This window comes from Mytilus edulis, chromosome 5 (assembly GCF_963676685.1).
Source record: "Mytilus edulis chromosome 5, xbMytEdul2.2, whole genome shotgun sequence".
NCBI lineage: Eukaryota > Metazoa > Mollusca > Bivalvia > Mytilida > Mytilidae > Mytilus > Mytilus edulis.
This window is the reverse complement of record NC_092348.1, coordinates 52,628,460-52,656,301: the sequence shown is the minus strand read 5'-3', so window position 1 is coordinate 52,656,301 and position 27,842 is coordinate 52,628,460. Positions and strand designations below refer to the sequence as shown.

Genomic DNA, 27,842 nt, shown 5'->3' with positions numbered 1-27,842 from the left:
CGCACTTGTCGACGATTCGTTTATACGACTGGGTCGAAAGTTACGGAACTTTAGCGCAATTTAAAATATAAACATGTATACATTGAACATAAGAAAGAAACATACATTTTGTGTAAATTGGGGTAAAAGTTTTGTAAATATACTAGTCCACGTATGCAAACAGTATGTAATCATCGAATGTCGATAGACTATTGTATACCAAAAGAAGAAGAAGAAGAAGAGAACCAATTTGATTTAAATACAGGTCGATGTATAACTTGCTTTGGTTCATCGAAGTTGTGGACATAGTAAAATCACAGATTTATATATCAATTAGATTGATCTCGAATAAAAGAAGAAATTCGTCATCATCACAATTGTTCTGACATGCATGTAATATATATGCGACTGGTCGTACACTAATAATCCCCAAGGAATGTGAATATTTTCAAGGAAAGTTTCAAATCAATCTTGGGATTTATTTTCTTTCTTGATATTTAATGACAGCAATTTAAAGAATAAACTGCTTGTCCGCTTTAGGGGCATTCTTGTCATTTAACATGTTTAAAACCGGTACGTTTAAACACTGCTAAGGACTCCTTAGTGCACTAAGGACTATACAATGCCACTAAGGACTAGAAGGACTACTGTTATACGTGTTATTTTTACATATTATGTTAGAGATTGATATTTAATGCATAAATTTCACATTTTATAGAAAAATAATCATAAATAAAAAAGATATTCAACATTTTTTAGACACGTGCCCATTTTTCTTTGATATACCGAAAATCAATGAACCGATTGACACGTGCCATATAATATAACAACTGATTAATAGTTACATTCAAAAATAGGGAAAGATGACACTAAATTCGCTGTCTTTTTTTTAAACATCGTTGGTCAAATAGCTAATGTATTATACGTTGTGAGACGAAGACTATTTTCATAAGGACATTCCCGATTATGAATAAATTTGGTTAATGTTTTTCACACTTGAAAAGAATATCTGTCCGTAAGTTCTCGATTCCATTCCAAGAAGATCCTTAAATATCCTGTAAAAAAATTAAAACATCTTTTTTTCAAATAGCTGAAGTATTCATGCGTTGCGGGATTTAAAATATTTTGATGAGAACATTAATACCATTCCTAAATAGGTAAATAAAGATCACTTTGGATGGACTAAATTATCTAATTGCAATTGTTAATGATCTGTTTGAAATAATTCAGTATTTATCGTTACAAGAAAGTAATAAGAAGTTATCTCAGTGGGATTGAGCTGCGATTTACAACAAACACATTTACAACAACATGGCAGAAACTACTAAAAGGAATAGTTACTGGATGTACCATCTCAGATATCTTGTTTGTCATGGGAATGAATATGATTATTAAATCTGGAGAGAGAGAGACTAGAGGCCCGAAAACATCAACAGACATCAGGCAACCACCAAATAGAGGGTTCATGGTCGATTTAACCATCACTACAGATACCCATGTCCAGACTAGATGGGTATTAAAGGCATTGGAAGAGACAGTAACATGGGCAAGGATGTCTTTCAAGCCAAAGAAGTCTTGAGCTCTAATAATAAGGAAAGGGAAGAGAGCACACCAAGTCGAACTGAAGGTGTAAGGAGAAGTCATTCCATCAATAATTGACAATCCCATCAAGTGCTTAGGGAAATGGTATGATGACTCTTTAAGTGACAAAAACAATATCAGGAGAATTGAACAACAGGTTTCAGAGGGAATGAGGAACATCGACAAGACAGGTCTACCAAAAATTAAAGGAAATTAAAGGCATGGATATACAAACATGGACTCCTGCCAAGGATATCATGGCAACTTATGCCATACGAAATTACATTGACAACAGTTGAGAAGCTTAAAAGAACCATCAACAGATATCTTAGGAAATGGTTAGGTGTCCCTCCAAGTTTTACAACTGTACAGCAGGACCGCAAAGTTGCATCTTTCTTAAGTAGAAGAATTCAAAGTTAGCAAAAGTCGCCTTGTGATGACACTGAAAGAATCTAGAGATGACAAAGTAAGAACATCAGGTGTCAAAGTAAGAACAGGACGAAAATGGTCAGCATCAAAAGCAGTTTCAGAGGCAGAGAGTAGATTGAGGCATACAGATATCGTAGGAACAGTGGCAGTAGGACGACAGGGCCTTGGTACATCAAAAAGTTGCTACTGGAAGAACGCTAACACCCAAGAAAGAGAGATAAAATCTAAAGAAGAAAACAGACAAGCAAAGACAGTAGAATTAGGAAGCCAACGCGTTTGGTCGAGATGGGAATTGGAACAACGATCCCTTACATGGTCAGATATATGGCGATATCCTCAATACCAACTACAGTTCCTTCTGAGATCAGTGTATGATATGTTACCGACACCTACAAATCTGCACAGGTGGAAACTTTCAGAAACACCAGATTGTCCCTTGTGCGGAAACAGAGGAACTCTACAACATGTACTTTCAGGGTGCAATATCGCACTTACACAGGGGAGATATACATGACGACACAACCAAGTACTCCGGGAACTTGCTGAAGTGATAGAGAAACAGAGGAAAGAGGCAAAACACATAAGAAGGATGGAGAAGGATGTGAAGGAGGGTGAGGTAGGCCAGAAAAGTAAAAAGAACATATCAGGAATGCTAAATCAGGCGAAAGATTGGCAGTTAGAAGTTGATCTAGGAAAGAAGATGCAATTTCCTGGTATTGTACAAACTAACCTAAGACCAGACATGGTACTTTGGTCTACTAGCAGTAAACAGGTAGCAATGATAGAGTTGCCAGTTCCCTAGGAGGCAGGCCTGGGGCCATTACATTGCAATGTAATGCATTACATTACAATTACTTTGTGATTCTTCCATTACAATTACTTTGTGATTCTTCCATTACAATTACTTTGTGATTCTTCCATTACAATTACAATTATTTTTTTCTCACATGTAATGCGTTACATTACAATTACTTTGCCTGTGTAATGCATTACATTACACATTACCTTTTCAATATACATTGTAAAAACTAAAAACAGTTCAAAAACAGATTTTTATAAGAAATTGATAAATATTACAGGGGTATATATGTACATTGTATATATGTATATGTACATATATACAGTGTTAGTGACATAGACATCAAATACTGGTTAATTAATATGTCCATTGCACTTTATCTTCATAAGTGGTTCAAACGTGATGCCATTAAGAAAACAGTTCAAAAACAGATTTTTATAAGAAATTGATAAATATTACAGGGGTATATATGTACATATATATACAGTGTTAGTGACATAGACATCAAATACTGGTTAATTAATATGTCCATTGCACTTTATCATCATAAGTGGTTCAAACGTGATGCCATTAAGAGAACAGCGATCAGTTCTGCCACAAAACCAGGTTCAACCCACCATTTTTTCATTAAATGCCCTGTACCAAGTCAGGAAAATGGCCATTGTTACATTATAGTTCGTTTCTGTATGTGTTAAGTTTCTGTGTTGTGACGTAGTTCTCTTATATTTGATACGTTTCCCTCAGTTTTAGTTTGTAACCCGGATTTGTTTTCTCTCTATCGATTTATGAATTTTGAACAGCGGTATACTACTGTTGCCTTTACTGTACACCTTTTCGGCAATACTAAAAAGCCTTTTTACAGGAGCTGATGTGTGGGGAATGGCTAAATACTTAATAGCTGTATTAGCCAAAGAAGAAATGCACACTGAATTTTACTTTCATTATTCCAGTGCATTGATTGAAATTTTCTTCACATGTCTCAGACAAATAGATGCCAACATCATGTACTGCACCATGTCTGTGTCTATACTCTTTGATGGCGTAGTAGGAGGCATGAAACTGAAAAAGTCACTTTAAAGTTTCTTAGGTGGTGGTAAAAAATAAATAAATTATCATATAATTTTGTTTCTTACATTGATCACTTAACCGTTAAGACATCATTAAGGGATTTCAAAGGGATATAAATAATGTGTCATTAAAGGATTATTTTGTGAAATGCCCAAGGGCTCTGTGAGGACAAACATAAGTTGAGAAGATTTGATTGCAATACAAACATTTTGATATTAATTAGGTGAAATAAGAATACAGACAGGACCCAAACCACAGTTTAGAAATGGTGTTTGACATATTCAATCTTTTATTGAAATACATGTAAGGTGTGTATAGAATTATGAAAATTTCATCTTAATATTTTTCCATTCATCAATATAGTTACAATTTTTTTATAAGATTTTTCATTAACCACCAAACCACCAAACACCAAAATATTCCTAATATCATTTTAAACAAAAATCAAGACTTGATGATTTTTACCATTTTATATGTCTTACCTTAATGTGTGTTTTAAAGATTGATGTATTATAATTTATTTAATATGGTACTAGTAATTAACTGTGACAAAAAAAATTATTCCATACATTCTTTTGGTTTTGTTAATATCTTATTTTCATTATACAATATTCTTCATTTCTATGTATTTTCCCAATTTGTAATGAAAAGGAATGTACTGTAATGGAGACATTACATCATTTTTTAACTAAAGTAATCGTTACATTACATGTTAGTGTAATGCAGAAAAAGTGCATTACAAATTACTTTTCATTACATCCAAAACATGTACTATTACAATGCATTACAATTACAAATTACCATTACCCCAGGCCTGCTGGGAGGAGAGATGTGGCGAAGCCAATGAAAGAAATAGGGCAAAATATGATGGATTGTTGGCAGAGTGCAGATATAGAGGAATTGGCAGACATGGAACTTTCCTGTTGAGGTTGGCTGTAGAGGCTTCCCTGAACAGACAGTGTGGAGAATGTTTTCTGCAGTTGGAGTGACTGGCCAGAATAGAAGAGCAGCAATTTAGAAACTGGGCCAAGCAGCAGAGAAAGCGTAATGCTGGATATGAATGAAGAGACAGTAGTAGCTGGAAACCCACCACCAATGCGCAGTGATTGATCACAACTGTGAACACCCCCCCCCCCCCCCCCCATCCTGAGAGTGCACCGAGCTAGGGGTCGAAACACATGATGAGGGATGGCCTCGGCTGAAGACATTGATGGTGTTTGCAGTAATTCCACCAGTACTGTATGTAAGTAACTATTGAAGTTTCCTCCAAAGACTGCATTAGGTCATACAGCCAGATATAAACAGATAGCGAACTTGTGCAAAAGGATTTTTCTAGGTCTGTTTGATGTCATATGATAGGTTAAACTTATATGTAAATCATAGTTTTAACCTGTATAAGAATGAGTTTTTGTGGATTAAATCAGTCAATCAAATAGTTAAACCTTGTTTCACTTCCAATGTTGACATTCATGTTCTTTAATAACTGAACGAACATAATTCAGGTGTAACCCATCGCTAGCTAAGAAGTTAAATTGAAGGTCACACGAATATTATGGATTCAATGAGGTCAAATTATTCACTTTCAAGTAATAATTCATCAGCTATGTTTCTTATCTTATATTGACAAAACTGAAACAAACTGGCTGCTAAAATCGAATTATTATTTCACTACTTCACTTTCTTTAATGATTGAAAACAAAAAAGTATAACAATTTTCTTTAGATATCTCGTATCTAGTGACCCTTTAATGTTCTGCTATCTACAATAAAATGAATCCTTTTATAACAACAGTTAGACTAGCCATCAATTGTTATGCAACATAAAGAGACTTCATACACTGCATATAAATACATAGAAATTTTATGATACAATGTTAAGATAGAGTAAGGCTATCAACAGATGAGAACAAAACACTTATAAATAATGTGGGTTCATTTATTTTCGTGGGCACCAATTTTCGTGGATTGAGGAAAACTTTTATTTTTTGGTGGATATTTGATTTCGTTGTTTTGGCCAAGTCAGCATACATTCCTTTAGGAAATTTGTAATTTGTTTAACAATTAAATGGTGGTTCCCCTGAACCAACGAAATCGACAAAAATTGGTATTCAACGAATATTAATGAATCCACAGTAATGAATTGCAAGATAAAAAATTTATCTTATGCTTGCATATTGTAAAATGATTACTGGTAGAATAAGTGTGCAAAATATAATGGATAAAAACCATCAAACATGTTAAATAAAAAGGATCCTGTCCAACTTATTTCTTTGGAAGCAACATGATGACAAGCATTATATTTCCAGAATGATATCTGCAAATCTTTTAACAGTTTTGGCCTTGTTTGACATGTGGTTTGAATGATTTCCAACTTTGAAGACTGTAGGTAAACCTGTTTATGTCTTTTTTATGTTTACTTTGATTAGAGGAACCAAAATTAAACACATGAAAGAACTCAAATTGCAATTTTCCATATAATCAATTCAATATTTCCAAGGGGCATAACTTTTTACAAATAATTAATTGTCACTGATTTTTTAAGTTGTCATAGACATTAATGATATAAACATATATTATATTTTTTTTTTAAATGAAGCAAGAGTTATACACATAAGAGCGCTTATAAGACAATTTTCCATAATATTAATATTTCCAAGGCGCATAACTCTTTTAGAAACTTTATCACCACTGATCAACCTTGTCAAGGACATTGCTAATATAAACCTATGATATCTTAGATCTTATATAAGATATCCTTTATATAGTATATGAGATATCTTTCAGTCAGAATAAATAATAAAATGGCTTGCCATACAGAAACGTTTTTACCCCATCTGTTTAAATAGATTTATAAATGGCTGTGCATGCTTATTTTTGCAATCATCATGCCAGTGACAATAAAAACCAAGTATCACTATGCCAAATGCAGCTTAATAGAACTTTCATTCCTTTAATGTCTTTAACTGTTGTTTTTTATATGAACCTGAGTTTCGTTTTTTGGTAACACCATTTTCAGATGATTTTAATGCTGGAAGACTGCTACCAGAAACTGATCTTGCAACTTGTTTCAAGTCGTCATTCTCAGTTTTTACATGATTTAGTTGTCTTTTTAACTGAACGAAATCCTGAAATGTTTTGTGCTGACTGTCTACAACATATTTTTCACGTAGCTTGTTGTACTCTTCCAACAATTTCTTATAGTCAGCATACAATCTGTGTTTTGCAACTTCACATAGTGAAACTCCCTCTCTAAGCTGTTCAATTTCTGCTTGCAGCTCTTTCATTAATTTCTCAAAATATCGCTCCCTTTCAGTGCCAGCAGATCTTTCTGCTTGCATTTGCGTAATTTTTATTTTCAAATTTTCAATCAATGATATTTTGTCAGCATCGTCTGGATTTTCGTCCAATTCTCTCTCCATCTTATCCAATCGGAAATCTAATTCAATAATTTTTTGAGTTTTTGCCCTGACTTCATGTGACAGTACACTATTTTTCTTTTTCAATTCCTCTATTTCAGCTAAATATTCAGTATGATCAATATTAGTTTTTTCTTTTGCTTTAATTGATTTTAGCTCTTCTTCCAGTTCTTTAATTCTTTTTTTAAGACCTTCTATCTCCTTCTTTAGGCCCTAAAATAATGAGTCGATGAAGTCATTTAAAAACAAGAATTTGTCCCATTACACGGATGCCCATCCGCACTATCATTTTCTATATTCAATGGACCGTAAAAATGGGGGAACATCTCTTATTTGACATTAAAATTAGAAAGATCATATCATAGGGAACATGTGTACCAAGTTTCAAGTTGATTGGACTTCAACTTTATCAACCAGATGCTCCGCAGGGCGCAGCTTTATACGACCACATAGATAGAACCCAGAACAGTTGGGGCAAGTATGGACACATCATTCAAGCTTGATACAGCTCTGAATTTGGATTGTGATTAAATAGCTGACACAGCATTGGTTTCTGACACAGACAGAATGTGGTCTAATGAACTTAAAATTTTTTTTTTACCTATCATGGTCCAATATCCAAAATCTAAATAGATGGCCATGGATTGATTCAGCATATCAAAGAATCCCAAGTATTCAATTTTTGATCAAAATCAAACAAAGTTTAATTTTGTACCCTCTTGACCTCAATGTGGAACAATTTGATAACAGGGCCCACAAATCTAAAATCTAAATGCATGGTTAGATTTAACATATCAAAGAACCCCATACATTATTTTTTTATTGAAATCAAACAAAGTTAAATTTTGGACCCCAATTTGGACCAACTTGAAAACTGGCCCAATAATCAATAAATGTTTCACTGAGCACAGCCTGATATGACCGCAGAGGTTAAACCCTGAACAGTTGGGCTAAATTTGGACACAATATTCAAGCTTGATACTGTATTTGGATTGTTATCAAATTTTGACATAATATAGGTTTCTGACACAAAACAAATGTCAAGATCTTACAAATCTATTGTGCAATACTGTGCAATTAAAGATTTCTTCTGGAAACTTTATAAAAATTTGAAATTTTAAAATTAAAAAAACTAGAGGCTCTTAAGAGCTTGTGTCGCTCACCTTGGTCTATGTGCATATTAAACAAAGGACACAGATAGATTCATGACAAAATTGTGTTATCTCAATTTATAATGAACTTGGCCCATTAGTTACAGAGGAAAATATTTTGTTAAAATTTACAAAATTATCAAAAATTTACTGTAAAGGGCAATAACTCCTTAAGGGGTCAACTGACCTTTTTGGTCATGTTAACTTATTTGTGAATCTTACTTTGCTGAACATTATTGCTGTTCACAGTTTATCTCTATCTATAATAATATTCAAGATAATAACCAAAAACAGCAAAATTTCCTTAAAAAAATCCAATTCAGGGGCAGCAACCCAACAACCAGTCGTCGGATTAATCTGAAACAATCAGGGCAGATAGATCTTGACTTGCAAATCAATTTAACCCCTGTATGAATTGCTCTTAATGCTTTGGTTTCAGAGTTATAAGCCAAAATCTACATTTTACCCCTATGTTCTATTTTTAGCCATGGCGGCCATCTTGGTTGGTTGGCAGGGTCACCGCACACATTTTTAAACTAGATACCTCAATGATGATTATGGCCAAGTATTGTTAAATTTGAACCAGTAGTTTTAGAAGAGAAGATTTTTGTAAAAGATTAGAAAAAATTATAAAAAATTGGTAAAAATGACTATAAAGGACAATAACTCCTTAAGGGGCCAACTGACCATTTTAGTCATTTAACTTATTTGTAGATCTTACTTTGCTGAACATTATTGCTGTTTACAGTTTATCTCTATCTATAATAATATTCAAGATAATAGCCAAAAAACGGTATAATTTCCTTAAAATTGCCAATTCAGAGGCAGCAACCCAACAACCGATTGTCCGATTCGTCTGAAAATTTCAGAGCAGATAGATCTTTACCTGATAAACAATTTTACTCAGATTTGCTCTAAATAATTTGGTTTGAGTTATAAGCCAAAATCTACATTTTACCCCTATGTTCTATTTTTAGCCATGGCGGCCATCTTGGTTGGTCGGCCGGGTCACCCCACACATTTTTTTAAACTAGATACCTCAATGATGATTGTGGCTAAGTTTGGTTTAATTTGGCCCAGTAGTTTCAGAGAAGAAGATTTTTGTAAAAGCTAACGACGGACGACGACGACGGACGCAAAGTGATGAGAAAAGCTCACTTGGCCCTTGGGGCCAGGTGAGTTAAAAATAAAATTGAACCCCTTAAAAAAAACTGCCAAAATCTTTTTGAATCCCCCTTGAAGCAATTACCCCCACACTAGATCCCTTCCTTTCCTTTGTAGTATTGATCATTGTAGTACAATTTCAGAGAGGTCCATACACTTTAACACAAGTTATTATCTGGAAACTAGATATATGTTTGTTTTTGGCCCCTAATTCCTGAATGAATGGGGCAAACCCCCAAACTCAATCACAGCCTTTCTTTTGTGATATGGAACATTGTGGTACAATATCAGATAGATCCACACTCTTACATACAAGTTATTGTCCAGAAGCTACAAAAATGCTTGTTTTTGGCCCCTTTTTGGCCCTTAATTCCTTCACTGTTGGCACCATAACCCCAAAAATAAAGCCAAACCTTCTACTTGTGGTATTTAACATTGTGGTACATTTTCAGAGCAATTGAAAATACTAATACACAAGTTATTATCCTGGAAGTAGAAAAATGCTTGTTTTGGTCCTTTTTAGGCCCCTAATTCCTAAACAGTTGGCACCTTCCTTAAGTGGTATTGAACTTTCTTATTAAATTTCAAAGAGATCTATTCACTTAAAACTTAAGTTATTGTCTGGAAACCAATGCGTCTTCGGACGATGCAGATGACGACATCATACCACTACACGATCCCAAATCTTTTTTTGTGGATGGTATAAAATTCTAAATACATGTTAAGATTCAGTATATCAAAGAACCCCAAGAATTCAATTTTTGTTAAAATAAAATTGAATTAACGACAACGTGATACCAATTTACGACCAATTTTTTTTTAAATTTTTGCGTCGTATAAAAACTACCTCGACCAAAAACTTTAACCTGAAGCAGGACACACTATTAAACGGACGCACAGACTAGATAAAATAATGCCCATGAATGGGGCATTAAAATATGTAAATATTCTCCCAAACAGCAATATGCCATAACAATATGTTTTTTGGGTTGAGAATGAAATTAATTTGTAAAATGTAATAGTTCATATGATTATTTGTTTGGCGTACAAACAAATTGTGACAGTTGTTCGGTTCTATGAATGAATTTGGATGCATTTCTTTGATATATTGATGTGGATTGACATAAAAATTGCATACCAAATATCATTAGCCCTACTTATAGTGGATCACCTTAAACAAACCTAAACACAACTTGAACACATTGTTGCGATCCCTGATAGAAACAGCATACCTAATTGTCCAGTTGTGACAAAAAATGCTTTTATTTACAAAAGATATGAATATATGATTTAACAAAAATTGTCAAAACATAAGTTACAAATGATTATTGTAAAGTGGAATTTGTAACATTCCTGTTTAGAATATCTTACATGAACTTGCTCTTCAGATTCTGCCATACTGTCTATTCTGAATAATAACTCTCTGTTTGTAGTCTCTAGTTGAGAAATCTGAGATTTTAACTGAAAAAAATATCAAAACATTTTTTTTCTCTGGAAAACTAGCTATTTAAAAAGGTTTGGTTTGATTTCACTAAATTGTTTAATATATCAAAGAGTTTCATCGCCATGAGGGAATTTCCATAGATATATTATTCTTTTCCAAATATAATTCAACTGCACTTTGATTTCCTATTGGATTCAACCTAAATCTAAATCAGCTCAGAGATGAAAAAATGTGTCTCGGAAGGGTGCATTGATCGTGAGTATTGTAACATTGTTTACTAGCTGGGGAAAAAACCTGCACAGCCAGTGGGTCTACTACAAACCAGGACAAGTATTCATATATCATTATTATCCTGTATCTTGTACGGTGTATATTATTAGATACACGGTGTGTTAGTGACCAAATACGATATATATGGGGTCCTATTGGAGACTTAATCACTTTGATAGGCCGCTAGTAAGATAAATTCGTTACACGGTGTGCTAGTGACCCCATATATCGTATTATGTCACTAGCACACCGTGTAAAGAATTTATCTTACCAACTATATATCTCCACATGTGTTTTTTTTTACTAACGGCTCATCAAAGTGATTAAGTCTTCAATACTTAGTATTAAGAGTCAATTACAATTGTCTATACAGAAAACAAATGCAAACAATAACAACTTTTTAGTTATCACATGTGTGTTTTCAATTTACTCTGCATTTACCTTATTATTGATTAATTGATTTTTGGTTGATTTACGTTCAAGTGGCTTTTATTGTCATTCTTGGAGGTATTCACTGAGAATGATTATGTGGGATCAATATAATAATTTGTACAAGGATAAATTAACTGGAATGTTTTTCCCCCTTTCCTTAAAGGATCATATGGTAAAAATGTTTCAAGTTTGCAGTAAAATAGTCCAACAAAGTCTAAAAATCTTTCCAAAAATTTAGAAATTCAATTCAAGATAGGTAGAGTATGTTTTCAAGAGAGTTGACAAATAAATTCTACCAAGTATGAATGCAAATCTTGTTTATAAGAAATTTTTAATCATATTTGAATCACTTTATTTCTTGTAGAATTTGTGACATAAGTTTTTAGACCTAATTTTTATGTAGAAATAACTGTCTCTTGAAAAATAAGTACACATTTTAAATCATTTATGTGATACATTTGTACTACAAAAAGAGACGTTAAAAGACTATGATTCTAATTTTAAGATTTAATATAACAAAAAAAAAATGGACAAACATTGTAAAAGAGGGACGAAAGATATCAAAGGGACAGTCAAAGTCATAAATCTAAAACAAACTGACAACGCCATGGCTAAAAATGAAAAAGTCAAACAGAAAAACAATAGTACACATGACACAACATAGAAAACTAAAGAATAAACAACACGAACCCCACCAAAACTAGGGGTGATCTCAGGTGCTCCGGAAGGGTAAGCAGATCCTGCTCCACATGTGGCACCCGTCGTGTTGCTTATGTGATTACAAATCCGGTAAATAGTCTAATTCGGTAGGTCACATTCATGAAAGGGAAGGGGATTGTAGTTACGACGGAAGGAACATATCCGATATCATTTGTGAAACGGTTATTCCATAACGGTCAACCAACTCGTGACGGCGTCCGTAAAATTTACGAAGGGATGATTTCAACTTCACCATTTGGAACTCTTTGTTTAATACCTTCCTTGTGAGCAGTAACCCTCTATCAAGAAAATCATGATAGGAAACGCAAGCACGGGAATATCGTATCAATTGGGAGATATATACTCCGTATGCAGGTGCTGCTGGAATGTTGCTACTTAGAAATGGAAAGTTCACAATTGGAAAGCTGAAATCATCTCTTTTGTCGTAAAGTTTTGTTTTCAACCGACCCTCATTGTCAATTTCTAGATGCAAGTCAAGATATGAAGCCGACTTAACTGTATCTGTAGTATCCTTTATCTCCAATTCGATGGGATAGATGCGTTCCGGTTCCGGATAATATCGGTTTCAGAGAATTTTTTGTTTGAATCAGAGTGATTCTTTACAAAGTATGATTTATCCCTCCCTAAGACAAGATACTTGTATCTACGTTGGCCATTATTTTTTATGAAGCAAAGTAATACCAACTCTTTCAATTTGTCTTTTAGTTTGGAATGTGGAATACTTGTATAAAGAGTAGAAAAGTCAAATGTTTTAATACTGTTACAAGATGAAAGAGAGTTAGATTGTATGTACTCTAAAAATCTTTGGAATTTTTAAGTATCCACATCTGATTCACGCCACCTCTAGAATAGGCAGTTTCACAATAACTTTGAAGCCCGTCTTTGGTTGCTGATAAAATAGATGTTAATAATTTAGAAAGAGGTTTCGTGGAGCACTTGGAAGACCCAGCAATATACCGTTGTTTGTAAGGACACTTATGTAGTTTAGGTATCCAATACAGTGATGGAAGATCCAGTTCTTCATCTTTGGTTGAAATACCAAAGGAACAAAGAACAGACCTATGATTATCCAGGATTTCCTCTTTGGTAAGTGTCGTGAGGGTATATGTTGAGTTTCCAAGTGAATTGTATACCTAATTCGTTTATCAAGCAATTAATGTAGTGACTTTTATGTAAATGACCGCCTATGATAGCTGCTGCCAGTGTTAAAGTGTAATTCTAATTTAATTTGGATGTAACATTTTTTTCCATTGGCTAAAAGTTGCCGTCAAATCCACAGTTGACCAGGTGTAACTAAGGAGGGACCCGCCATTTTGAATTGACTGAATCAACAAATTTTCGATTACTACTATATAATCGAAAATAAAACAACACGTACCTCGAATTCGCCGTTTTTATGTAATTTTATCCGAATTTGAAGCGTACAGGTAACGCAATAACCTCTAGTTTGTAAGTTTTCATTTGTATGACGTCGAAATCATTCATGAAGTTTCGCGGATTTTTTCTATTTGTCAAATTAAGACATTTTCTCAAGTTTTATCGTATTTTTTTCTTTTTGTAATGCATTAGAATCGGAATAACAATACTGTAGTTGAAGAGATGCCACCGTCAATTTTGATTTGACGGTCGCAAATCTCCCTTTTACAGTCTCCGCTACGCGTCGCCAGTAAAACTGCATTTGCGACCGTCAAATCTACAATTGACTGTGGCAACTCTTCAACTACAGTACTGTTATTCCTTAAATGACCGCCTATGAAAGATGCTGTCAGTGTTAAAGTGTAAATGACCGCCTATGATAGCTGCTGCCAGTGTTAAAGTGTAAATGACCGCCTATATGATAGCTGCTGTCAGTGTTAAAGTGTAAATGACCGCCTTTGATAGCTGCTGTCAGTGTTAAAGTGTAAATGACCGCTTATGATAGCTACTGTCATAGCATATCCAACTAAGTCGGACATCACGTGACTTTTGTGACGTATACTAACCACCATTTTGTATTATATTGCCCCATATAAAATGCATAGGTGCTTCAATAAAGTTTAATTTTCTCATTAACCTGACCCGTTTTCTACTTTTTTAAATCAATCCTCGATCTACAAATCTACAATTGACTGTGGCAACTCTTCAACTACAGTACTGTTATTCATTAAATGACCGCCTATGAAAGCTGCTGTCAGTGTTAAAGTGTAAATGACCGCCTATGATAGCTGCTGCCAGTGTTAAAGTGTAAATGACCGCCTATGATAGCTGCTGTCAGTGTTAAAAGTGTAAATGACCGCCTATGATAGCTGCTGTCAGTGTAAAAGTGTAAATGACCGCCTATGATAGCTGCTGTCATAGCCAGTTAATTTGTAAATGACCGCCTATGATAGCTGCTGTCAGTGTTAAAGTGTAAATGACCGCCTATGATAGCTGCTGCCAGTGTTAAAGTAAAAATGACCGCCTAAGATAGCTGCTGTCAGTGTTAACGTGTAAATGACCGCCTAAGATAGCTGCTGTCAGTGTTATAGTGTAAATGACCGCTTATGATAGCTGCTGCCAATGTTAAAGTGTAAATGACTGTTGTGAATAAGTTATAGTTTCAGTTTAGTATTCTATACTCTTTTATTTGCTTAACGTTTTATCGCCATTTTGACGTAACAATAGGCCCGACGTCGTCACTTGCCGACGTCTCTTTGTATATCTTAGACTCTTAGTAAAGCATACGAAACATTGAAGACGCTTTTGTGTTTACTCGTCTTTATTATCGATACGTCCAAAACATTGCTGCCGTGACAAAAACAGAAGGATACGAAAGATGAGTACCGCGACAACGAAGATGAAGACCAGACGAGCTGGACATCGGGGAGTTGTTACAAAGTTGCTGAAGAAAGTGGAACCGAGTTCCGAGGAACTTTTGCAGGAATATGACTTTAGCGAACTTTCTACCATTCGAGGATTTATTGTTAAGAAGCAGGAAACGATCGATCAACTGAACGAGAAGACTGTGAAGTAACTATCAGAAGAAGAAGTGAGCGAAAAAATAGAGGAAGCCGACAGATACACGTATGACATAGAAATGACTGTAAACAAACTTTCAAAAATCATTAAGGAATCGGAAATCACAGACAAACAGTCAAGTAAGTCATTGCTAAACCCAATTACACGAGTTTATTAATTTCACGAATCTTCAAGAAAGTCAGCCACAGCCCAGTTTCATGCACGCAAATACATTAGCGTCCGTTTTTTCAAACTCCAGCATGTACCACAAACTTCCCAAATTAAATTTACCAACGTTCGGCGGGAATATGTTAGAATGGCAACACTTTTGTGATTCGTTTAGTGCTGCCGTACACAATAACCTGTCTTTAAACGATGTACAGAAATTTAATTACTTGAAATCTCAACTGTTCGAAGAAGCCACCCAAATGCATAGCAGGTCTACAAATAACTAACACAAATTACGGACAAGCATTACATGTACTGAAACAAAGATTCGGCCAACCACACAAGATAGTCCAAACATACATGCAGAGTTTAACCAGCCTTCCTAGTCCAACATTTGAAAAAAATCTACGACAGCATTGAAAACTACATCCATGGCCTTGAAAGTATAAGGGAGTCTCACAAGTCGTTCGGAAGCCTTTTAGTGCCCATTCTATTAAAATAATCTACCTGGGAATATACTAGAAAACATGGTACGTGCCCACGGAGGCAACACTGGAACTTGCCGTCGTTGCCGTGATAAAGAGCCAAATTACACACCAACATCAGCATTCCTTACGGGTACAAATCGCAACTACGCTAATCAAAAAGGAAAAAGAGACATAGCCAAGTCGCCATGCATCTTTTGTCCAGGAGTTCACGCTCCATTAGCTTGTAAAAATGTCATGGAAATTGAAGATCGAAAACGAATTGTACAGGAAAAACAGACATGTTTCAATTGCTTAGGAAATCACAGAGTTGCCGATTGCAAATCCGATAAAGGTGTTACACCACTAATTCGGGCCCGGCCAGAAAGCACATACCAGAAAGTAGTACATATTTAACACAAAATAGTTCCTACGCATGAACATATCTTTCAAAATATGTAGAATATTTTATTAATTTTGGTATCAAATGAAAGCTACATGACTGGTGATCATTGTAGAACAATTTTTGACTGATAAATTTGAACAATAAAAAAATGGCATGAAATTTAAAAAGGAGGGTACATTTTGCCTTTTTGTCAGATCGGAAGTACCTGTTTTGGTACATCCGAAGCTCCGGGAACCAGTTCTTTCTTATATGCAATTAAAAGGAATGCTGATTTTTTCAGTACAGGATACCAGAAGGTGTTGCTTTGACATACAATGATTGTCACTTTATTTGAACTTAAGATAAAAGAGCTGTGACCACTCGAAATTGAGGAATTTAACATAGAAAGCAATGGGGCCATTAATTAGTGGTGTACTTCCTAAAACGTGTAAAAACTGTAATAAACGACACCATACTAGTATTTGTTCAAAGAATGAAACACACTTGTATACCAAGTCTAAAGATAGCAGTACATCAAAACCAGATACCGACGCCGCAGTCGCAAGCATGCATTCATCCACATCATCGGTTAGATCGCAGGTATTGTTGAAAACCGCGATAGCACCTATCACGTATTACAAGACACATTTTAACACCGCCAATATACTATTCGACGAAGGAGCCCAGCGAAGTTTTATTACTCAAGAGATGGCCGATTTATTGAACCTGACACCACATAAGCGATTACGATATCTGGTTTCGGTGAATCCAACAAGAAGGTTAGAAATTTACAAATTGCTACTATCTATATAAAAGGTCTAACGAATACGCTTATCCCTATTGAAGTTCTTATAGTACCACATATTGCTTATCCGATACATACTTACGCAAGGAACCAGTCGAGTTTTCCGCATTTAAATGGATTGAAGTTAGCCCACCCAGCTTTACAGGACGAGGATTTTGAGATATCAGTCTTAGTTGGCGTCGATTATTATTGGGATATAGTTGGAGACCGTTGTACAGTCTAAAGTTGGATACTTGCTCTCAGGACCTATACAAATGAACTCTAACAGTACTAATCAATCAATGTCATCGATTATGAATATTTTGACCCCCACACAGACTAGAATAATGTGAAATACATAAATTTTGGGTAATCGAATCCATAGAAACAGAAAAGGACAGTGAAGTGAAAGCGAAAATGGACTTACAAGAAATGACCACTTACCAAGAAAATAATATTCATTTGAAAGACAATAGGTACATCGCCAAGTTTCCATGGAAATATGAACATCCAGAGTTGCCTAGCAACGAGAAGATCGCTAGAAAGAGAACATACAACGTGATAAACCGACTTGCTAAAGAACCAGAGATGCTTAAGATATACGGTAACATTATCAACGACCAAGAAAATCGAGGTTTTATAGAGAAGGTTGAAACCCCAAATGAGACTATTAATCGAGTGCATTATACTCTGCACCACCCAGTGAAAAAAGATTCATCGACTACACTGATACGTATAGTATATGATTGCAGTTGTCGTCAAGATTCAGAATCACCCAGCTTAAATGATTGCCTTTCTTCTGCACCGCCGCAGCTCAATTAGCTAACAGATATACTTACAAGATTCCGCTACGGGAAATACGCCTTAACAACTGATATTGAGAAAGCATTCCTCCAGATTGGACTAGACGAAGAAGACCGCGATTCCACCCGATTTTTCTGGCTTAGAGATACAAGCAACCCCAAGAGTGAACTCAAGACTTACAGATTCAAGGTAATTTTATTCGGAGCGACACGTTCGCCATTTATTCTTAACGCTACATTATTGAAACATTTATCAACGGTTAAAAGTGCTACTGCTGAAAAACTCAAGCGTGATTTGTATGTAGACAAAGTACTTACAAGACTTAGTGTTAATACGGAAGAAGCCGCCTTATTTTTCTTTGAAGAATCTAGAGAACTCGTGACAAATGCAGGATTCAATTTGATAACATGGAAGTCAAATAGCAATCAACTTAACAACATTGCTACAAAGGCAAACGTACTTGATAAGGATAGCGAGATTAAAATTCTTGGAATGCATTGGGATGCGAAGTCAGACATATTGACATTTGCTAAATTAAGGTAGCACAATACAAAGATTTTTCATCCCCAATCAGACATCTTTAAACTGATGTAATTCCACTCATCTTTCTTTAAATTTTATAAATGAGATACCAAAAGAAAGAAAAAGGATTAATCTTTCAAATTGTGATAATTTCATTATGACATAATTATTACATAATTAATTGTTATGTAATTAGTTGCCATATTGTGATGTCCATACTTAAATGAATTTAGCTTCTTTGTTATTCATAGCATCCCAAAATATTTTATAGATTCTTGCACAACACAGTTTGACCTCCAAAACTGTGTCTCAGATTTTTCCTATTGTATTTCATTCTCTCATAAATCTTCAATGAAGTTTGCAACATCAATTCATAAGAGACCACTAAATGCAATTAGGTATAGAATTTGTTCTATTGATGTTTTTGGAAATCTGAGACACAGTTTTGGAGGTCAAGCTGTGTTGTACAAGAATCTATAAAATATTTTGGGATGCTATGAAGAACAAAGACGCTAAATTCATTCAAGTGTGGATATCACAATATAGCAACTAATTACATAATAATTAATTATGTAATAATTATGTCATAATGAAATTATCACAATTTGAAAGATTAATCTTTCTTCTTTCTTTTGGTACCTCATTTATAAAATTTAAAAAAAGATGAGTGGAATTACATCAGTTTAAAGTTGTCTGATTGAGAGTGAAAAAATCTTTGTATTGTGCTACCTTAAATGAAGATCGTATAGATATTGATAATTCACAAGCGACAAAGAGAGAAGTATTGCGTAAATCATCGTCAATTTACGACCCACTCGGAATTCTTGGACCAGTGACTGTAAGAGCTAAGCTACTGATACAAACATTATGGAAAGAGGGATAAGATTAGGACCAGGTGTTACCTAGCAACATTGTCAAATCATGGTGTGAAATTTTAGATGACATCCGAGATGTAACTGTTACTAGTATACGAAAATCGGCGACATTATTTTAATGATCAAAATGAGAACGAAAGTAATGAGAAAATAACATTGATGCCAGTCAACGCGCTTATGGAGCCAGTGCCTACCTATGTAAAGGAAACACTTCTTCTCTCGTAGTTGCAAAAAACCGGATCGCTCCGCTCGCGATATTGACATTACCGAAGCTAGAATTGATGGCTGCAGTAATAGGAGCTCGAATGGCTAAAAACCTCACGAAAACCCTTAAACCACAACGCTCAGTATTATGAAGCGACAGTCAGATCGTTCTGCACTGGATTTCGTCTTTCAAATCGTTTGGAAGATTTGTTCAGAATCGTGTGCTAGAAATTAAAGAAACGACACAAAATTATGACTGGAAATATGTACCAACAGAATCAAATCCAGCCGACCTTCAAACTCGAGGAATATCATCAACGCAATTCAAGGAGTCGACTTTGTGGATGCAAGGACCGTCATGGATATCGGATGAGAACAGTTGGCCTACCTGGATCCCACAAGTTAAACAAGAGACTCTTTTGTTAACGACAACAGATGACAGCGAAAAGATAACACCGTGTGTATTAAATGGAATTTCGAAAATAATCCATCTATGAAGATTCTCGTCATTGAAGAAGTTACTACGAGTTACATGCTACATGTACGTGTTTAAATTTGTGAATATTTGTAAAAGTAAGCGACCGTATAACTTGAGAAAATATGCTAGACACGGAAAAGATATTACGAAAGATGAAATCGACCAATCATATTGGATACCTTCCATTAGACAATGCGTTAACCACATCGTTCAGAAATGTGTAAAGTGCCGAAAAGGGACCGGAAAAGCATTCCCACAGCAAATTTCGCCTCTGCTACCAAAGGATAGAGTCACCGATATGATTCCGTTTACGACAACTGGTGTTGATTTCGCTGGACCACTATTCGTTAAAAATAATGGACTTGTTACAAAATCGTATATTTGCCTATTCACATGTGCTTGTATTCGTGCCGTACACCTAGAACTTGTTACAGATAAGACAATCGAATCATTCAAATTAGCGTTTAGACAATTCGTTAGTAGGAGAGGAATTCCCAGTACTGTTTTTTCCGACAATGCACTAACTTTTGTTTCCGCCTCACATGACATTCCGAAGGAAATGAGCATTCAGATTAATTGGAAATTTATTCCAAAAGCAGCACCGTGCTACGGTGGATGGTGGGAGAGACTAGTTGGAATTACGAAAACGACATTAAAAAAGTGCTCGGGAAATCTCAAGTAAGTTCTGACGTATTACGAACAACTTTGATAGAAATTGAACGTGTAATCAACGATCGTCCGATTACATATGTGTCGTCAGACATCCGAGATCCAGAAACGCTAACGCTGTCACATCTACTGCAGGGAAGAAGATTATCGCAAGAGAACAATTCTGATTCAGAGGTCCATTATTCAAATTTTGGTTTTACAGAAGCAAACAAACGTTACAACCATAAAGTAACTTAAATTGAAAACTTTGCAAAACGATTTAGAATGAAATACCTCACCGGATTAAATGGGAATTACGTAAATAAATCAAAATCTAAAAACTATTCTCAACGTAAAACGTGCATTGATTGCAATGATCAACATTTCCCTACAGAATGCAAAAAGTTCACCGACAGCAAATCAAGAACGGAGATTGTTAAGAAGAGAAACCTATGTTTCAATTGTTTGGGTAACCATAAAATATCAGAATGTAGGTCGAAAAACACATGCCGTAAATGTCAACGTAAGCATCATACAAGTTCCAGCATTAAATCATCCATTTGTATAGACGTCTTTTTCTCTATTCAAAACACAACGCAAACTACAATTATACGATCACGAGATTGGTACCTAGACCAGGATAAAAGATGGATTCGTCGAGAATCAAGTCTATTCGAGCTGGAAATAGAGCCGCTGTCACGAAATTCTTCAAGAAACTAGATGAGCTGAACACCGATTCGGAGATGGATATTGACATTGCAGGTCCAATTATTGACGCTATAGTGAAAAAACAAAGTGTAATTCTTAAACTGGATGAACAGATTTTGGAAAATACATCGGATGAAGATATAGAAGTTGAAATCACAGATGCAGATGAGTATAATTTAGATCTTGAAACACATTTACGCCGTTATGAGAAATTAGCACAAACAGTTACACATACATGTACAGAATTATCTCATGAAAGCATTCCAAACACACGCCCCGTCATGAACATGCATGAAGTCAATTCCGAAACCCGTCCTGTAATGAACACAGAATTTATTCCAAGATTTTCGTCACAAACTAGTTCCCTGTCTAGTCAAAATCACCGCTTGCCGAAGCTAACCCTACCTACTTTTTCTGGAGATATTCTTCGTGGCAATACTTTTGGGAGTCGTTTGAAAACACAATTCACAGCAATCATACACTTACTGATGTCCAGAAATTCACGTACCTTCAGTCACTTCTTGATGCAGACGCTATGAATGTCATAAATGGTTTAAACTTGTCCAGCGCAAACTATCACAAAGCCGTGGAGTTATTAGTAAATCGCTTTGGGAAAACACACAAAATAGTGAACGCTTATATGAAAGCTCTTTTAGATTTGCCAGCACCCTCATACACATTAGATAGTATCCGTAATTTTTCGGATAAGTCAGAGGTTTATATCCGTGGACTAGAATCTTTAGGACAGTGCCAAGATACATATGGTTCCCTGTTAATCCCAGTTATGCTTAGTTAGCTCCCTGTTACCGTAAAAATTAATATAACAAGAGAAAACGGAAACGACGACTGGACCCTTGGAAATATAAGAAAGGCAATACAACGGGAAATATCTATTTAAGAAGCCAGCACTAATGGGAGTGAGTCTTTTGATATACCTACCGCAAGTTTCCATGCCGGAATTGGTAAGAAACAAAAATCTAACAAGAATGTGTCCCCAGTACACGAATGCCCCACTCGCACTATCATTTTCTATGTTCAATGGACCGTGAAATTGGGGTAAACCCTCTAATTTGGCATTAAAATAAAAAAGATCATATCATAGGGAACATGTATACTAAGTTTGAAGTCGATTGGACTTCAACTTCATCAAAAACTACCTTGACCAAAAACTTTAACCTGAAGCGGGACAGACGGACGAACGAACGGACAGACGGACGGACGAACGGACGCACAGACCAGAAAACAAAATGCCCCTCTACTATTGTAGGTGGGGCATTAAAACTATTCTCAACGTAAAACGTGCATTTATTGCAATGATCAACATTTCCCTACAGAATGTAAAAAGTTCACCGACAGCAAATCAAGAACGGAGATTGTTAAGAAGAGAAACCTATGTTTCAAATGTTTGGGTAACCATAAAATATCAGAATGTAGGTCGAAAAACACATGCCGTAAATGTCAACGTAAGCATCATACAAGTTCCAGCATTAAATCATCCATTTGTATAGACGTCTTTTTCTCTATTCAAAACACAACGCAAACTACAATTATACGATCACGAGAAGTTACTTTAATTGAAAACTGTGCAAAACGATGGAGAATGGAATACCTCACCGGATTAAGAAAATTTCATCGCGTCGCCGGAGACCAAAGCGCACATGTGAAAATCGGTTCCGTCGTACAAATCATGGACAATTCACCGAGAATGATGTGGAAAATAGCAGTTGTAGAAGATTTGATCACCGGGAATGATGGAATAGTGAGAGCATTCAAACTTCGGACATCAAATGGACTAATTACCACGAGACCAATTGTGAAACTGGTACCATTGGAAATATGTACTGTAATTCTTAAAAGTGTTTTTTCAATACCCGTTTTATGAACAATACATGAACAGTAATTGCATTTTGCGGCCCCCAGAATGTTGTGAATTAGTTATAGTTTCAGTTTAATATTCTATACTCTTTTATTTGCTTAACGTTTTACCGCCATTTTGACGTAACAATAGGCCCGCAACGTCGTCACTAGCCGACGTCTCTTTGTATTTCTTAGACTCTAGTAAAGCATACGAAGCATTGAAGACGCTCTTGTGTTTACTCGCCTTTATTATCGATACGTCCAAAACAATGACCGCCTATGATAGCTGCTGTCAGTGTTAAAGTGTAAATGACCGCCTATGATAGCTGCTGCCAGTGTTACAGACTGCCAAAACTAAACCCATTCAAAGTTGAAAAGGGAAAATTCAAACAAAATCAAACTATTTTCTACAGATATTTTAAAAATCCATAAATGTTAGACAAAGTTATGTCTGACAAAATTGACCATAGACTAAAGGTAAATGTTAATTGCTCTTGTGCCATGAGATGTCAAAAAAGTGACATGATCTGTGTCGCTTGATGATATAACCTTGTTTTTACAAATAATTATACATTTGTATCAATAACCAAATTGTCTTTGTTATTCCGAATCTCATTTAAACTTAAGTAATAACTAGAACCACCCGCGAAATCGCGGACATTTACAGCTTGTAAACTGTTGTAGGATGAGTTTTTGTAAAAGATTTTATGTCTGGAGAATTTCATAAATAAAGGCAACAGTAGTATACCGCTGTTCAAACTCATAAATCCATGGACAAAAAACAAAATCGGGGTAACAAACTAAAACTGAAGGAAACGCATTAAATATAAGAGGAGGACAACGACACAACACTGCAATGTAACACACACAGAAACGGACCAAGCATCAGACAAAATCCCACGAGAAAAACAAATATAACATCAAAACCAAATACATGAATTTGGAAGAGACAAGTACCGTGACACGTCTTATCGCAATGTGAATTTACACTTAAAATTAAGAGAAAACAAACGACGCAACGTTAAAATGTAACACATACAGAAACGAACTATTATATAATATATAACAATGGCCATATTCCTGACTTGATACAGGACATTTTTAAAGAAAAAAATGGCGGGTTGAACCTGGTTTTGTGGCATGCCAAACCTCCCCTTTTTAAGCCATGTGAAATATAACATTAAAAGGACAACTCAACACCACAGGACTACAATATAAATAAATTTGAGAATACAATTGACAAAGAAACACACGAACAACAGCCAACAAAAGGCAATAAAAGGTATCAAAAGTCCTCTCCCTTTTTTCCAAAGTCCGTTTGTTTTCATTTTGTTAAATTCCATTATTTTCACGTTTCTGACCTCAACCAACAATTATTCTTCCCCTTCGCTACATTGCATTTTTTTGTTTTAACATAATTCAGAAAACAAGAATATGTCTAAAGTACATGAATGCTCCACTCGCTCTAGATATCATTTTCCATGTTCAATGGACCGTGAAATTTGTTAATTTTTTTAATTTGGCATTAAAATTAGAATGATCATACCATAGGGAACGTGTGTACAAAGTTTCAAGTTGATTATAATTCAACTTCATCAAAAACTACCTTGACCAAAAACTTTAACCTGAAACTTTCACTTTCATTTTCTATGTTCAATGGACCATGAAATTGGGTAAAAAGTCTAATTCGGCATTAAAATTAGAAAGATCATATCATAAGGAACATAAGTGTCAAGTTGATTGGACTCCAGCTTCATCAAAAATTACCTCGACCAAAAACTTGAAGCGGGACGAACGCACGAACGAACGGACACACAGACCAGAAAACATAATGCCCCTCTTCTATTGTAGGTGGGGCATAAAAATCAAAATTTTGCTACTAATACTATCTTTTAATCATGTCAAGGCTCCTATAATGGATAGCTATTAACATTTAATTGGTTTGTTTTTTTTATTATTTTTTTTTTTTAAATCATACCAATCTGAAGACTGAGTTGTCGAACAGTTCCTTAATGAAATTAAAGCACACCGTGTTGACCTAGGGGGCTTCAAAAGTAAAAATAAACATCTGATTAGGAGAAGAGGCTATAAGATGACATGAAAGCCATCTCCCCCGCCCCCAAAAAAACAAACCATCATGACCATATATAACTTTTTTCTTACTGAGAAACATTTAAATTTCAAAACCTGGTTTATAATCATTATGGCAAATTGTCAAGCACATCATTTGCATGAATTGACATAGCAAGATAGCCCATTGAGGATATTGAGTCTGTATATTTGAAGAAAGATAGTCTTAAATTTACATGACTCATATATATCCAATAACCCTAAATACCACAGACTGAGAGCAACAATTTTGAAAACATATAAAGCATTTGTAAAGGGGCTCACTGAAGGCCACCTAAGATGTGGGATTTTCTTGCCATTTTGAAGACCAATTGGTGACCGGCCTTCAGATGTTTTCTGCACTTTTGTCAGATTGTTGTCTCTTTGACAAATTCCCTATTTCTATTCTCAATTTTATTAATTTTTTATCATATAGATAGAGATTTCTTATTGTTTTTTTCTTTTTATTTCACAAAAATTGCTGCGTTTGTTCACTTTCTAATATATTTGATTTGATTTCTGTGTTTTAACGCACTTTTTAGCACCACACTTTGGCTATTTCGTGGCGGCCAGTTTTTATTGGTGAAGGAAGCCGGAGTGCCCAGAGAAAACCACTGACTTTCGATTAAAAACTGACAATCCTAGTTAATTAAGAATGGAGATGAGTCACAGGCACTTGTCTCAGAAAAAATTTTCCTTTATACCTTAATATAAAGGTATATAGGGGAAATAAATTCTGAGATGAGTGCATGTGAGATGAGTGCACCCAAATGAGCAGAGTTCAAACTAACAACCTCAGTGTTGACTGGATAGTGATAACAGTAGTCACTAATTAGACCACTCGGCCACCGTGGCTCCTCTTTCTACATTGTAGGTTTATACGTTAGACAATACTTGGTCAAGTTTTATGAAGATTTAAGCCCAAGGCGAGGCTGAGGGCTAAAAATCTTCATAAAACATGACCAAGTATTGTCTGACCAATTTAGAACATATTCACACTTTCGAGTGACCTTACAAAATTATCCTTTCCAATTGTAATATTCAAACCTAAATAACAGTTCACTTTTTATAATGAAGTGGAAGTAAAACATAGGTAATGATCATTTCGCTGAATAGCACTGACGTAGCCTGTGAGGACCAAAAGGATTAATTGTTTTTCTTCTGCTTCAGGTTACCTTTAATATTAATATATTTTGAGATTTTTTACATCGAGATGACCGTGAGGTCATTCCGATGTATTGCTATCGCCCAAACTTCAATTATGCAAATTAGTTTTGGGTTTTCAACCAATTTATAAAAATTATAGATCCGTGGACATTATCTAGTGCAAAATAACATTACTTATTGCTTGTTTTAAGTTCATTTTTTCAATGGATACTCCTAAAAATATTTTTTTAAACACCAATTAATAATATGAATATGTTTTGTCGTTAGATATATACATAAAAGTAAAAAATCATTGATAATATCTATGCACACGTACCGAAAACTTGTGTTAAAGTTTGCGGAAGAATATCTCAAGAAAGTTTTGCGACACTCCCGGCAAGGACAGGTAATCTGTAATTGTTTTTGCAGGAAAATATGAATGGCTTCTCATGTATCCAATCTTTTTAGATTTTTTTTTTTTTTTTACAGAAGTGTCAACCATGCACTTGGGTCATGATGTGTATTAGTTTCTCCATAGGCCATAATGGTAACGTTTTCTTCTGTTGCTCAGTCCATATCGTTAACATGGATATGTGTGAGGGCTCCTTTCGAAGTTGAGACATTTTGACATATTTGGTTAAATTTTCGGGGTACGAAGTGAGATTACTTTTTCCGTAAATTAGCAAACCCCTAGTATCCTTTTGTGATGCGGCTCCTCGTGGTAAAAAATCCCATTTTTAACACAATAAGTTCTTTGAAAATTTAATACTTTGAACACATTTAATAGCTCCATAGATTTTACACATGTATTTATTCTGTGTTCCCCTACTTTTTAAATTAACTCAAATGGTTAAGCTCAGTCACTTGTTTATCATAGAAAAGTGTCAAATATCACAACACAGGAGATTTTTGTTTACACGTGACAATTGAGTTCCTCATTTCAAGGCGCATTAGGGATATTGTCCCACTTGCACTGCACTATTATTAGAAAAGCAGAATAGAATGATATAACCAGATGCTCCGCAGGGCGTAGCTTTATACGACCGCAGAGGTTGAACCCTGAACGGTTGGGGCAAGTATGGACACAACATTCAAGCTGGATTCAGCTCTAAATTTGGATTGTGATTAAATAGTTGACACAGCATAGGTTTCTGACACAGAATGAATGTGTTCTAATTAAAATTTTTGTTTTCTCTTAGAGCAATTCACTATGCTGTTGAATATTAATCCTCTCAAAAAAATGTTTGAAGAAATTTTCTTTT

At 35.1% G+C, this 27,842-nt stretch overlaps 1 protein-coding gene across 1 annotated transcript in view; it reads right to left on the bottom strand.

Moving 5' to 3' along the window:
- Nucleotides 1-5,564: 5,564 nt before the first annotated feature.
- LOC139523917 (golgin subfamily A member 6-like protein 7) overlaps nucleotides 5,565-27,842 on the bottom strand; it is a 58,610-nt gene continuing 36,332 nt past the window's right edge. Inside the window, exons 4-5 of the mRNA XM_071318315.1 lie at nucleotides 10,958-11,047; nucleotides 5,565-7,484 (exon numbers count right to left, since the gene is read on the bottom strand). Of these exons, the coding sequence (XP_071174416.1) occupies nucleotides 6,798-7,484; nucleotides 10,958-11,047 (777 nt within the window). The 3' untranslated portion in view covers nucleotides 5,565-6,797. The remainder of the gene's footprint in view (nucleotides 7,485-10,957; nucleotides 11,048-27,842) is intronic.